At 45.6% G+C, this 14,688-nt stretch overlaps 1 protein-coding gene across 4 annotated transcripts in view; it reads right to left on the bottom strand.

The window, feature by feature from the left end:
* The window catches only part of SPIRE2 (spire type actin nucleation factor 2), a 32,438-nt gene that overhangs the window by 15,996 nt on the left and 1,754 nt on the right, over positions 1–14,688 (bottom strand). The window contains exons 1-3 of one of the 4 annotated variants that reach the window (XM_089539654.1): positions 13,165–13,183; positions 12,613–13,059; positions 1,877–1,914 (exon numbers count right to left, since the gene is read on the bottom strand). In XM_089539654.1, coding sequence (XP_089395780.1) covers positions 1,877–1,914; positions 12,613–13,006 — 432 coding nt within the window. In that variant the 5' untranslated portion in view covers positions 13,007–13,059; positions 13,165–13,183. Of the gene's footprint in view, positions 1–1,876; positions 1,915–12,612; positions 13,223–14,688 lie in introns of those variants that run through there. The other 3 variants (XM_089539653.1, XM_089539655.1, XM_089539656.1) reach the window with 3 other exon arrangements.

The following is a 14,688-nucleotide window of genomic DNA, read 5'->3' as shown; positions in this document are numbered from 1 at the left end:
CCAAACCAGTCTAGTCTCCCCAACAACCATTTTGTGACTTCTGCTATTTTATACCATTAAATCTGGGATGTTCAGCAAATGCATTTTCCTCCATTAACAAGGGGTTTAAGTATTTGTGAATTATTAATAGCTCTCCCATCAACTGATTAGCTGCCAAGGCGACAGACACCCAGGAGAGGCTGCTGAGAGAGGCAGGTGTGCAATGATCCATCAGGACTGAGACTCCTGATTCAAATCAAGCAGAACATCAATGGGGTAAATCAGTTTATGTCTATGTCTGAGTCAGTTTATTCTACTCTTGAACAGCTCTTACCATTAGGAAGTTCTTCCTAAGGTTTAGGTGGAATTACCTATAGTTCCTATAGGTGGAAGCCATTGCTCTATGTCCAAGTCTCTGGAGCAGCAGAAAACGGACTTGCTCCAGTCACAACATGACATCCCTTCAAATATTTAAACATGGCTACCATTTCACCTCTTAACCTTCTCTTCTCCAGGCCAAACGTATCCAGCTCCTTAAACTGCTCCTCATAGGGCTTTATGGTTTCTGGACCATTCACCAATTTAGCCACCCTCCTCTGGACACATTTCCAGCTGGTCCACATCCTTCTTAAATTGTGGTGCCCAGATATGGACACAATATTCCAGGTGAGCCCTGACCAAAGCAGAATTTGCTTCCATTGGTCTAGACACTATACTTAGAATCATAGAATCGTAGAGTTGGAAGGGACCACAAGGACCTTCCACTCCAACCCCCTTCTGCCATGCAGGAACTCTCAATCAAAGCATCCCCGACAGATGGCCATCCAGCCTCCATTTAAAGGCCTCCAAGGAGGTCCGTTTAAAGATCTCTAAGGAAGGAGCTACTTCTATTGATTCAGCCTAGAATCACATTGGCTTTCTTAGCTGTCGCATCACACTGCTGACTGATGTTCAACTTATGGTCTACTGAGACTTTTAGACCCATTTCGCATGTTCTGCCGTCAAGCCAGGTGTCCCCCATCCTATACATTTCATTTTTACTGCCCAAGTGATGTATTCTACATTTGTCCATGTTGAAATTTATTTTGTAAGTCTTGGTCCGGCTTTCTAATCTGTTACTTCTTCAGTGTACCTCTGAAGGATGGTTGCTGCTGAAGAAGTGCTGAATTAATGCAGGAATGAGCTATTGGCTTCACGCTTCCCATAGATGCCCTGGCCTGGAAGAATCTGTTTTGCCACTGTATGAAAGTAATGCTGGACTGATTTTAGTATGATCCATCATTTGGAAAAGTCCCTTTTTGGACTAAATTCTGATGATTCTGGCAAATATAGTCCAAAGAAGCTTTCCAGAATCTCTGGATCCAGAAAGATGAGATGTTTTAGCAGACTAAGCTTTTCACATTGCGAAGCATCTTTCTTATGTTTTTTTTAAAAAGTTTATTTTATCTATTTCTTGTCTTTCTGCCAGGGCTAAGATTCAAAGTGGTTTGTAATGTAATTTAAATACTTCCAATAAAAACATGGCAATTATATGCACTGAAATTATGTGTACTGAAATACGCATTCAGTTACATTAGCCATAAAGCACCAATTAGCACAAGTGAAGAACTCCACACAGTAAAATATTAAGAAGTCCAGCACATTCTTTTGAAGACCTCTGATCTGAACAGACATTTGGTTGCTGAAGGCAAAAACCTATGCTGTTTGTTTCTGCTGATCTTGCACCTCGCTGGAGGAGATTTGACCTTTTTCATCCATCAGCTGGACAGAGGAAAAGACACGTATGCTGCCCAGAAGGATTTTTGGGAAGCTGGCGGAGGGATGAAAGAGGCCACAGGAGGGGCTGAGGAGACCCAACATTGTTCATGAGACCTTCAGAAACTCATCAGAAACTCACTTGCGCTTCTGCAGACGGCGTCAAAGTCAATGGGAGTTCTGCAAAGCAAAAGGCACAGTGTTAATATTCCTGTCTCTTGGAACTTGCTGAATTATTTTTATTATTACTACAGGTTGGGTATCTTTATCCTAAATGCCTGGGATCAGAAGTGTTTTGGATTTTGATTTCTTTTACAGAGTTTGGAATACAGTGGGCTCTCGCCATTCATTGCGGTTGACCACAGAAGTGCACTGGAGGACCTACGGATACCTAGAGAAGTGTTCTCTCTAGGTCCTCCAGCACAACTTTTAGTGGATGTTAACCATAAAGGAACTAGAGATTCCTAAAGAGAACATATTAATCAAATCCACAAATGCATTTGCATATATGTGATAACAAGATATCTTGGAGATGGGACACGAGTCTAAACATGAACTTCATTGTTTCACATCCACCTTATTCACATGGCTTGAAGGTAATTTTACACACAATGTTTTTAATAATGTTGGTTCCATTTGTTTTGCATCCTCCCGCTGCCCTCACACAAAACACTGGCTTTCATATTTGAAAGTCAAAATATTGCCCTGAATGTGGACTTTTGTTCTGGGACATCAACAGTCAAAGGACATGCTGCGTAAACCACCTTGTATACTACTCATTTCCTTCCTGCTTTGATAGACCCAACATGCAAAGTTGCAGGTATGACAAAAGCAAACATTAAACTCAAGGCCTCCTAGCATCATTCAGATTCAAAAACTCCCTGCAAGAAGAAAGCTAGAAGCATCAAGGGAAAGAGAAGCGAACAATATCCTTGAGACTCTATCTTTCTTGCAGCAAAATCTTTCTTTAAAAGTGCTATGTCCTTCCCAGGCCCCCAAAATGACAAATCAATTCCAGGGCAAATTACAAGAAGTAATACATAACATCCTCACTGACACATCAGTAATCTTAACAGAAAATATCAATAAAGTTATCAGCAAATTACATGGTTTAAGAAACACCAAGCTGATGCGGGAAGCAAATGTATCCCTTCAGATGTTGTTGAACTGCAACTCCCAGTTGCCATCGCCAGCATAGCCAGAAGCAAGGAATGATGGGACTTACAGTTCATGGACATTTGGAGGGTTGCATGATTCTCTCTTGTGGTTTGGAGAGATGCAAAATTAAGTGGTTGGAATTTGCAAAGAGAAGAAAAGGGCACAAACTAGATACATCTTTAAGTGGCCTCTGCCAGTTGCTTGCATCAGCTAAAATTCATCTTATGGTTTATTAATTCCATACTGTCAGGTTTGAATCCTTGCTCGGCCATGAAAACCCATGGGGTGACCTTGGCTAAGTCACACTCTCTCAGCCTCAGGGGAAGGCAATGGCAACCTCCCTCCCCCCCCCCTTTGAAGAAACATGCCAAGAAAACCCTACAATAGGTTTGCCTTAGGGTCGCCATAAGCCAGAAATTACTTGAAGGCACACAACACACGCTGTACCTTTCTCCCATAACCAAAGCCCAAAGCAGCTCACCAAAGGATGGTTGAAAAAACCAGATACACCTAAAGGCACAGTAAATGGTAATAGGAATATACAATTAGGTGCAATTGTATACAGATGAATGAATACTAATCATATTAAAAGAACCACATTTAAAACACTTTAGAAGCATGTTGGGAGCAGGGAAGAGAAAACCTTTTCTTCAGCAGCAGCCCCTTGACCAAAAAAACCACAACAGTTTTCCCTCCTCTCCTTCTTCTTCTCCTTTGCAAACATTGGGCAATTGTGGGACAACCAAGAGCCTTATTCTACCTTGATGATGGAGTACAATGCAAGCTTTTGACAAGACCACTTTTGATAGAGCTCTTTCCAAAGTAATCCTTGTCAGATGGGAACTGACCCTCCAAGGGCTGGTCAGACAGGGAAAGGCAGTTTGGTCATGCTGCCAGGATGAACCCAGGCAATGTGATTAAGGATGTCGAATTAAGGACTGGGAGTCTTTGCTTGGAGGCAGGGATAAAGCAGAAGGAAAGCCATGCCTCCTGTATCCCATCTCCGCCTCTGCCTCCTGCCCTTGCCACCCCTTGGAGGACACTTTGCCAGACACCCATGGCCCCAAGGGAATGATGCTCTGGCCTTATTTCCTGCCATTTACCCAATCAATGGACCACTTAAAGGCTGCCCCATTGAGAAGAGGTCAGAGCAACCAACCCACAGCAGTGCAATAAATGGGGGCCTCTCCCTTTGTGGGGGAAGAAGCAGAGGCAGATGGAGAGCCATCTGGCACAGATGCTCTCTGGTACAGATTGCAAGTGGTTTGGTTTAAGTGGCTTACAAGACCAGCTGTTCGGCAGTAGCAGCTTCTATGTTGTAGGACAGACAGTGAAATGTCAACTGGCCCAAAGAATTGTAGCCAAATTGTTAAGTCAGTTGGCTGTAGGAAGCAAACAATTCCTTCGTTGCAACAGCTCCAGTTGGTTATTTCTGGGCACAAAAATGTTGATGATGACTATAGAGCCATATACAGGTTGAGTCTCCCTTACGCAAAATATTCCAGCATCCAAAACTTTTTCCCTGAGTGGCTGAGACAGCAACACTTACCTTTCTGATGGTTCCATGTGCGCAAACTTTGCTTCCCGCACAAAATTATGAAAAATGTTTGTATATAAAATTACCTTCAGAGTATAAGGTGTGTACAAAATAGAAATGAATGTCATGTTTACACTTGGGTCCCATCTCAAAGATAACTCATTATGTATATGCAAATATTCCAAAATCCCAAATACTTTGGTCCAAGCTTTTCAGATAAGGGAGACTGAACCTGTATTGATCTGAAGTCAAAAGGAGAAAAAGGGAGAAGGAGAGAGAAACCAGGAGACTTCAAAAGCAGCTGAAATGGGAGGGCAAAGGCGAAATCGGGACTGTTCCTGCCATATTGGGAGAGTTGGAAGATATGTGGATGTGTTTATTCTGGAAATTTGGGCTGTTTCATCTTATTCTTTCAGCCAAAGAAAAGGCATGCTATCTTCAGTCTAGTTTTTATTCACCTAAAACTCAGCTAGCCTTTGCTTGGGGTGCTTGAATCCAATTGCAACAAATCCAGTAAGAAATATTTCTCATGTTCTTGGTTGTATACTGACAGATTGCAGACTGTGCTGTGGACTCTTGGTGGATATTGATTTAGTATATTGATTAAAAAATGCAAAAACCAGCCATCCTATCCTTGTTATCCCTGCCTAAGTGGTGCCACGTTTCAGTTTGAGAATCAGAGAAGGAGTCCACTTTCTCTGGGGACAGTTACATACCTCCCAATCAATACACTCAAGACTTTGGCAAAAGAGATGCAACATCATTAGGCAAAAGAGTCACTTAATGCAAGCATACTGATTTGGGTTCTCAGATGCAGAGGTTGGGGAAATGTTACTTTTGGGGGACTACAGTTCCCAAATTTTGCACTTCAAACACTATAGGCTGGCTGGGGGAATCTGGGAGTTGTAGTCCCCCAAAAGGAATTTCCCCAAACTGCTCAAAGGTTTAGTCCATTTATCCACCATCATAAAGCGAAAGCAAAGAGGCAAGACTTTCTGTTGCAGCCACATCAGCACAGCTCAGTTCAGTTCAGTAAACTCCCTGCCAAGACATCTCACACCACGTCTCACAGCGATTGCTCAGCAGAACTTGTTAAAATGCAACTGCAAAGCGACAGAGCAGCCGCCTCCATCCTCTTAAATTTTCCGCCCTGTGAACTTGGCACTGAGCTGAATGGAGGCCCTCCTCTCCCAGTGTTCAGTATCTCACAATTCACAACCAGTGATAAGAACATAGGAAGGTGCTCTTCTACCAAACAAAACCTTTGGTCCATCTTGTAACCCTGTATTGTCAACTGACTGACAGTAGCTACAACTTCTCAGGATCACAGGCAGGATCCCGTTTGCTCTACCTGGACATGATGAAAAGTCAACTTGAGGTCTTCCACATAGGAGTCTGCCCTTATACCGAGTGAAATCCTTGGTCCACTTATCCTAGTATTCTCAACTCTAGCATTGTCTCTCCAGAATTTCAGGCAGAATTGTTCCCCAGCCCTACCTGCAGGTTCCTAGGACTACCTGATGGCCACCTATTTAAGAGCAAACCAAGCCTGACTCGGCTTCACCTCCCAAAAAATCAGCTAAGATCAGGTGCAGTCAAACAACATCTGGAGGGCCACAGCTGAACATCCTTGGTTGTTATTGTTATTGTTGTTGCCTGCCTTCAAGCTGTTTTTGACTTATGGCACCCCTAAAGTGAAACGATCACAGGGTTTTCTTGACAAGATTTGTTCAGAGGGAGTTTACCCTGGCCTTTCTCTGAGAGAGTGTGACCTGCCCAATGTCACCCATGGCTGACCAGGGATTCGAACCCTGGTCTTAGTCCAGCACCAAAACCACTACACTGCACTGGCTCTAGGAAAGCAAATTGCAGAAATAATCCATTTTGTAGTTTGTTGTGGCACCAGAGCTCTCAGAGAGAGAAGGCTAACTGTCTTCAGAACTACAAAACCCACAGTTTAATAGCATTGAGCCATGGCAGTTTAAGCGGAGTCAAACTGGATTACTTCTGCAGTGTGGATGCAGCCTTAGCATGTTTTGAAAAGCCTATTTTAAATCTCCAGCATGGTACCTTTCCAAAAACACTTCCAAAATTGCAAGAGGCAAAGAGGCAGAGGTCTGTGCTGTTGTTTTTAGACGGTGCTGGGAAGAGAGCCCTTCTCTACTGCGGCTAAGAAACCCTGCTTTATATGGCTGCTGCTGTTTCCTGTTAATGTTCCTTCAGGGACCATTGCACTGGCGCAACATCTTGGCCCGCTCCCCATTCAGACATTAGTGCTGGCCTGCAGGCAGTGGTGCTTCTGGGCTAGAATGATTGAAATGCACCAGGAGGAGAGTCACCTTGGCTTTGCATCCTTGGCTGGAGGTCAAGAAGCCAGCCAGGCTTGAGCACCAGGTGTCAACCATTAAAGCTGGCTTGTGTGCATCCCAGAACCAGGTGAGCTGGTTTTGTTTCTCTCCAAACACCCTTTGTGGTGCTTTTGAGTAAATATTATCACAGACAAGCTGCCATCCGGTATTGCCTTCTCTTGCAAATGTTCCTATGAACAAGGACACAGACAAAAATGGCACCAAGGGAACCGATTCAACTTTGTGCTTCTTTGTGTTGTGTCTGTTGTGTCGGCTGCTGCAGATGTTTTGCTTTTGAAAACACTCCATTTGATTTTGTCCCTCTCTGTGTTTCTTATTTGTGTGGATTTTCCAATTTAGAACATCAAAGCAGCAGAGGAGAAAACATACTAAAAACCAATTACCTCTGCTGTGCCGTTCTCTCTGTGTTGCATTCTCTGGGGATTACTAGGAGAGGGTTGGGTTTTTTAAATACCATTAGAAAGTGGCTAAATGCATCTGCAGGGAAGTAGAGAAGAGAAAAAGACTCAGGGTACCGAAAAAGATGACTTTATTACTGCAATTAGCCCAATACGTTTCAGCCTAGTAATACTTAATGACATTATTGGGGCTAATAGAATTCAAAAATCAAAACATTTCACATGCATCTTGATGTAACCTATCTATACACACACACAAAACTGATGCTGCAAATTGTAACTCATCTCCTGTTATAATGTTTGTCGTTTATGTATTATCCTTTTTTCTTTTTCTTTTATTAGGCCTTGAAGAAGGCCATTAAATATTATTAGACTGAAATGCATTGGGCTAATTGCAAGAATCAAATCATCTTTTTCAGCGGACTCTCTCTCCCCTCTGCATCTCTCCTTTTTAAAATGCATTTCCAAACAACAAAACGTGGCCACGGACTTGAACAACAGTCGCCAACCAAGCACTTACAAGAGCTGAAAATTAAACATTCACACTTGGGGGGGGGGGGGGAGTCAAAAAGCAAGCCAACTTTCAAAAAACATGAAAACCAGTTCAAAAGAAACTGTTCAAAATAGCCACCAGTGTCATAACAACAGTAAATAAAAGTCCAGCATATTATAAAAGGTCTGTTTCCTTCTAAAATACACACACACACGCTAATTCTCAAAAGCCTGCCAGAACAAGGGTCCAAAACACACTGCAGAAACAATCCAGATTGAGACTGCTTTTAACTACCCTGGGTCAATGCTAGAGAATTCTGGGAACTGTAGTTTTGTGAGACACTTAGCCTTCTCTGCCAGAGAGCTCTGGTCCCACAATAAACTACACTTCCCTGGATTCCTTAGCACTGATCCAGGGCAGTTAAAATGGTCTCAGACAGGATTATTTCGGCAGTGTGTTTTGGACCAAGGAGGTTTTCACCTGCCTGCAGAAAGACAGTAAGGATGGTGCTGGTCTAACCAGTCTTGAAGGGACTCTCAGAGACTGGAAGGCCCTTCTCCCATGTTTCCATCTCTGAGAGAGGAAGGATAGAGAGAAGGCCTTCTCCAGGAGACTGCAAAACATGAGTTGGCTCATAGTGGGGAGAATACAGTGAGTGGATTTTCATAGCCAAGTGGGGATTCATACCCTGGTCTTCCAGTGTCCTAATCCAACACTCAAAGCACTACTCCACACTGACTCTTTGTAGCACACATCCATAATGGCAAGAGATTTTTTCTGGGCCATTGGGATTCATGTGATGCATGAAGGGATCTAAAGGTGGCGATGGGAACATGCCTGGCTCTACATGAGGATCAAGGTTGCAGCCAGGTTAAGCCAGGTAAGAACTAAAGATGACAAAAAACACACAAGGTGGCACCAGATCTAACTTGCCCTCAATCCTTGGACAACAACAACAAAAAGGCTTGCTACTGTTTGCAGAGAAGCAGATGCTTCAGTTGCATGAAGGTTTGTCTTGACCTACAAGTCTGGGTGTGACAGCAAACTCGACACCATGCCAGCCTACTGTCAACAAGCCTCCGGGTTGTATTTGAACTGGGCTGAGAGTGTAAACAGTCCCGCAGAAGAGATAAGCAATTACAAACACACCCAAATGAGAGTTTTGCATGCATATCCTTTTCCTAATGTCTTTTAGTTGCAAATTTCTGGAGTTTTAGGGAAGGATGGAGACAATTCCCCGGCTATCCCTGTCTAACATTGTTCTCCAAGTCAACAGAAACAAGCTACTGCAACATATTATATGTGGAGTTGCTTCTCAAGATGCTTTGGAAGCAGCCGTTTAGTCCAGTAAGTTCTTATAAGTAAAGACCTTCATAATTTGGGAGTGGATAGTTGGAGGACCACTGGGCTCCATATGGGCCTTAAGGGTCGGCTTGCTGGTTATCAAAGAGTGCGCAAAGCCTTCTTGAAAATTTCACAGAACTATAAATCCTAAGATTCCATACCATTGAACATTGGCAGTTAAAGTGGTATCAAACTGCTTTATTTTTGCAGTGTAGATGCAGCCTGGGACCCCAAAAACTGGGTTCCACCCTAGGAACTGAGGATTCCTAATCCCATAATAAATATTGATAAATGACTGATACACCTGTCTTGCACAGGTGCATAATGTATTCAAGCCAAGCAGCATGAATGATGCCCAGCTTGCCATTCTTTATAGGGTGGCACATGAGACACCCAGTTGCACCAAAGCAATGCCGTAAAGTGTAATGACACACATCAGAAGCATTCCACAGAGGTGAAGTGTGTGTCCTTGCTGGAAACTTTGACCTCTGCACTCATGCAATAAAGATAATCCAGGACTCATTAGAAGCCCAGGAGTCCCACCCAGAACACTGGGGCAAAGGGCAGTTTCAACTCGGGACTTGCGTGAGAGCAAGCGGGTGTGATGTGGGGCAGAGGGAATGGGTTTCCTCCAAACTTTCACCTCCCCAAAAATAGTTTGCTACAAGGAACTGCCCACAATATGTGGATACCTTTGTGACCTTCACACAGAGGCACAATGATCATTCCCCCGTTGAAGAAAACAGTGGAGCTTTGAAAGCTTGCAACATATATTCTGTGCATTTTAGTTGGCCAGTAAAGGTAGCACCGTTTTGTGGGTTTGGGATGTTATTGTACTTCCCTACACCTGTTAGACAGCAGAGCTGGGAAGGGGGGCAATTGAAGATTACAACCCTAACTGGGGATTCTGGAAGCTGTAGTCCAAAAATGTTTCTCTTCCCAGCTCTTAAAAGTTGCAGTCCAAAATGCAACCCTTCTCATTAGATAGATAGACAGATAGATAGATAGATAGATAGATAGATAGATAGATAGATAGATAGATATCAGTTTGCATTTAAAGCACATTTCCAAAGCCAAAGTTGACAACAAATAGGTACTCTACTAGATTCATACAGGAGCAGAGAATCCCTTAACCAAGGCTACCTTTAAGCCTCACAACTAGAGCAGATGTTGCCTCTGTTTCCTAAATTTAATTTGCAGAGGATTCTCTTCTAAATATGCAGAACAGAAGAAAAGGAAAAATGCAAGGTAAGGAAAAACGAAACCCCCAAAGCCCAGGCTCCTACAAAACAGCAGCTCCTCAGAAGCCACTGCATTTTATTTATCTCCTCTCTGCCATTTCCTTCTTCCCTTTAGCAGAAAAAAATCTTTTCTATTATTCATGTACACCGATCTCAGCCTTCCAAAGAGAAATGCATTAAGCAAGAAATACGTAGGGCTCTTCCCTGAACTACAAATATATATATGCCGTTTTCTTTTCAAAGTTCGGAAGCACCTAGTTTTTTTCCCAATCTTCTCACTCAAATCTCCAGAATACAACTGAGAAAACCCACAGCCAAGCAGTAATCTTGTGTGCAAAAGAACAGCACCGCATTTATGTTAGTGAACAGTTTCTACGGATTATTTTGGGGAATGTACTGCATTTTGTTGCCTTTAATGGTTGATCACTGTCCCAAGTGGTGCAGAAACACTAAAAGGGAGGGATGTGCATCTTTAACATATATCTATATCTTAGAATTAATTCTAAGACACGAGGTGCTTATGTTGCTAAAGCAAGGTATTATTATCTCAGCATTCAGCATACATTTGCTGCATGAATCCAGCTTAGACTCAGAAGGGAGAGGTGGTTTTTAAAAACCTTCTGAAGGGATGCCATGTAGAAGATGGAGAAAGCTTTTTCCCCCAGCTCCAGCGATTGGAGCAAGGACCAATGGATGGAAATGACAAGAAAAGACATTTCATCTAAAGAACTTCTTAACAGCAAGAGCCGTTCGACAGATGAACAGACTGCCTCAAAAGGCGGTAGACTCTCCATCACTGGAAGTCTTGAAGCAAAGGTTGGAGGAGGGACATTTCCCTGCAATTCTGTATTGCTGAATGCCGGGGGGTTGGACTATATGACCCTTGTGGTCCCTTCTGGCTCTAGGATTCTATGATCCTGACCCCCATCGTCTGAAAATGAAATAAAATTAAAAATGATCCCCCTTTACATGCCCCTTAGCATTCTGCTTCCTTTATGGAAGAACCTGGCAGGCTTCATTAGTACATGGCATGATTCTTAATGGAGGTTTAAATCAAGAGGGGACCCTAAGGAACACGTTGATCCTTTGCAAAATTATGACTTACAAAGAGAGATTTTGGCAAAGAGAGAAAGTGGAAGAAGTGGAAGCTTGGCAATTCATCATGGGAGAGGGGTGTCTTTCTTTTGTCTGCTCATTGGCATGCCATTAAAATCACCCCAATGCCAACTAGCAAACAGGCCCCTCTGGAAAGGACAGGGGGGTCACACCGGACTGGAAACAAAAACACCCATCTCCCAGTTATTTGTTGACAAATAAACAGTCTATATTTGAGGATTTTAAAGAGGTGGTCAACAAGAGTCAGACACACAAGGGCTAGAACCCTCTTGGTTGGTCCTGAACAGAGTAGACCTATTGAATTAATTGCTGAATGGCAACACATAGGTAAACCCGTTTCATCCAAGGGATTTATTCTTGCCAGGAGATAACAGCAGGATTTTGTCTAACATCCGCAACAGAGAGAAAGAGAACAAGTCCAGCAGGGCATTTGCTGCTCTGTAGGAAGTGGATGGCAGACACTGGGGCTAATGAAGAGAAATGACTGCAATAATAATAATAATAATAACAACAACAATAGGCAATTGCAGGGAAAATATTGCAACACAGGAAATAATAATAATTATAATAACAGGCTATTGCAGGGAAGAGATTGCAATAATATGCAATAGGAATAACAATAATGTGCTATTGCAGGGAAGAGATAGCAATACAGGAAATAAATAATAATAATGTACTATTGCAGGGAAGAGATAGCAATAATGGACAATGATAATAATGTGCCATTGCAGAGAAGAGATTGCAGTATAGGAAATAATAATAATCCTGGGTTATTGCAGAAAGAGATTGCAATAATATGTAATAGGAATAATAATAATGATGATAGGCAAGTGCAGGGAAGAGATTGTAATAATAGGCAATGAATGCTAACCCTATTACTAATAACCATGAGCTATTGCAGGGAAGATATTGCAATGACGTCTGATGAGGAGGAGGAGGAGGATTGTAGAGAGACCTTGCAGCCCCTCTGAGACTCACTGAAAGAAAGCAACTGGCAGCCTGAGCTTTCCTAGACTGAAGTCTACTTCCTCAGGTGCATTTGGTGAGGAGGAGGAGGAGGATGTGGTTGTTGTGTGCCTTGAGTCGTTCCCAGAAGCTAAGGCCACCCTTCTCCCGGGCTTTTCATGGCCATCCTCTGGCCATCCTGTGAGGCTGAGAGGGTGTGACTTGCCCAGGGTAGCCCCTGCCTTTCCCTTGGGAGCCCAGGAGAAAGCGAACTCACCCGCCAGGCCATACTCCCCTCGGGCCGAGACGGTGCCGTCCTTGTGGAGGAAGAGGTCTGCAGGGTCCCGGAGGCGTCCGGCGGGGCCCCATCTCCCCAGGGCTCCTTGTTCCCGGGGCTCCCCTGCTGCTGCTGCTGCTGCTGCTGCTGCTGCTGCTGCTCCTTCAGCCCTGGGAGCCCCGATCCCCCGGCAGCACTGGAAGCAGAGGGCCCAGGCTTGCTCCTCGTTGACCGGCTGCTCGTAGGCCTTCAGCACCTCTTCCAGGGACAGCGCCCCGAAGGGGGGCCCCGGCTGCTGGGCTGCGGAGGAGGAGGAAGAGGAGGAGGAGGAGGAGGCTTCTTCCCGCGGGGGGCTGGGGGCTCCTCCTGAGGCCGGGGCTGCCCGTCGGGCCATGGCCAGGGAAGGGCCGGCGGCATCGTCACCGCAGGGGAGCCATGGCAGCAGGCCTGGAAGAGAAGGAGAGGAGGAAGCAGGGCAGGCTCAGCACCCCCCCCCAAAAAAAAACAAGGCACGCCTGGCTCCGCACCCAGAAGAAGAGGAGGAAGGTTTACCGGGGGTCCAGGAGGAGGAGAAGGGGATGCTGAAAGACCCAAGGCACGCCTGGCTCAAGCCTCTCTGGGTCCAGCCCAGAAAAGGAGGAGGAGGAGGAGGAGGACTTACTGGGAGGCCAGGAGGAGGGCTGCTGCTGGGCTGATGATGCTGGAGCCCCTGGCCTGCTTTGTCCGGCCTCTCTGCCCAGCAGCCCAGAAGAGGAGCCAGCGGAGGAGGGCGAAGGCTTGCTGGGAGGCCAAGAGGGAGAGAAGGCCAGGACTGGGATGATGCTGGAGCCCCTGGGCGCCTTCCTCTGGCTGGGTCCAGCAGCCCCGAAGAGGAGGAAGAAGGAAAGGACTGGGCTGATGGTGGAGCCGCGGGCCCGCTTTGTCCGGCCTCTCTGTCCCCAGCAGCCCAGGAGAGGAGTGCCCACCAGCCGAGGGCAGGCAGCCAGGCAGGCAGCAGAGCTCCGCTGCCTCGGGCCAGGAAGCAAGGCAGGAGGGGCGCTCGGGAAGCCTACCCACCTGCCTTCCCTCCCTCCCTCCCGCCCCAGAGGAGGAAGGACCAGGGGTGGCTTCCAAGCTCCAGAGTCAGTCTCCTTACTTGCCAGGAGCCTCTGAGCATGTGCAGAGGGCGGCTGGGAGGCAAAAGGCAGGACTGGGTCCAGATAGAGGGGTATCTGAGCAGCGCCAAAGGCCCCTGAGCGCATGCAGAGAGAGGCTGAGATGCTGCAAGAGGGAAACAGGGCTGCAGCGCCTCTGGGCATGTGCAGAGGGGCTTAGAAGCAATGGCTAGCAGGCAAACCCAGAGGGGTTTCCGAGCAGCCAAAGGGATTGCAGGGCCTCTGAGCACATGCAGAGGGGCTTGAAAGCAATGGCAGACAACTGGAAGAGCAGGGCCTCTGAGTGCACGCAGAGAGCCTTACATGCAACAAGGGGGGAACAGGGCTGCAGTGCCTCTGAGCACACGCAGAGGGGCTTGAAAGCAAGGAGAAACAGGACTTCAAGGCCCCTGAGCTCAACCAGAGTGGTCTCTAAGCAGCCAAAGGGAACGCAGAGCCTCTGAGCACATGCAGAGTGGTTTAAAATCAACGGCAAACAGGACTGAATTGCATACTCTGGTCTTGTTGGATGGTGTGTCCCCTTCTCTTACCAGAGAGGCCAACAGGAGACAGGCCAAGGCAAGCAAAGCGGTGGAATAGCCACAAGCCAGACCCTGGCCAAGTATGGCTGCCTCATCCTCCAGCCTCCTCCTTTAACCCCTTTGAGAAGCATCCCACAAGAGAGCACTCTGGCCAGAAATGGCCTTTTCGCTTTCTACATCCAGGCCCTGCAAGTACAACTACTAGACCCTTTTGTTTTGGGTTGGCAACACTAAAAACAAAGGATTTATACATGGGGGGGGGGGGGAGAGGATGCAGCATTTAAACATTTAAAATAGTCAATACTTTTCTTTCCTAGTTGCACAGCAACTGAAATCTGGGCATTACCCACAATTTGGGAATCACTGCAGTACTGCTAACTGGTTGCTCTGTTCAAAAAGCA

Source organism: Sceloporus occidentalis, unplaced genomic scaffold (genome assembly GCF_023333645.1).
Source record: "Sceloporus occidentalis isolate IW3139 unplaced genomic scaffold, rSceOcc1.0.p SCAF_10, whole genome shotgun sequence".
Lineage (NCBI taxonomy): Eukaryota > Metazoa > Chordata > Lepidosauria > Squamata > Phrynosomatidae > Sceloporus > Sceloporus occidentalis.
This window is presented reverse-complemented; position numbering and strand designations above follow the sequence as displayed.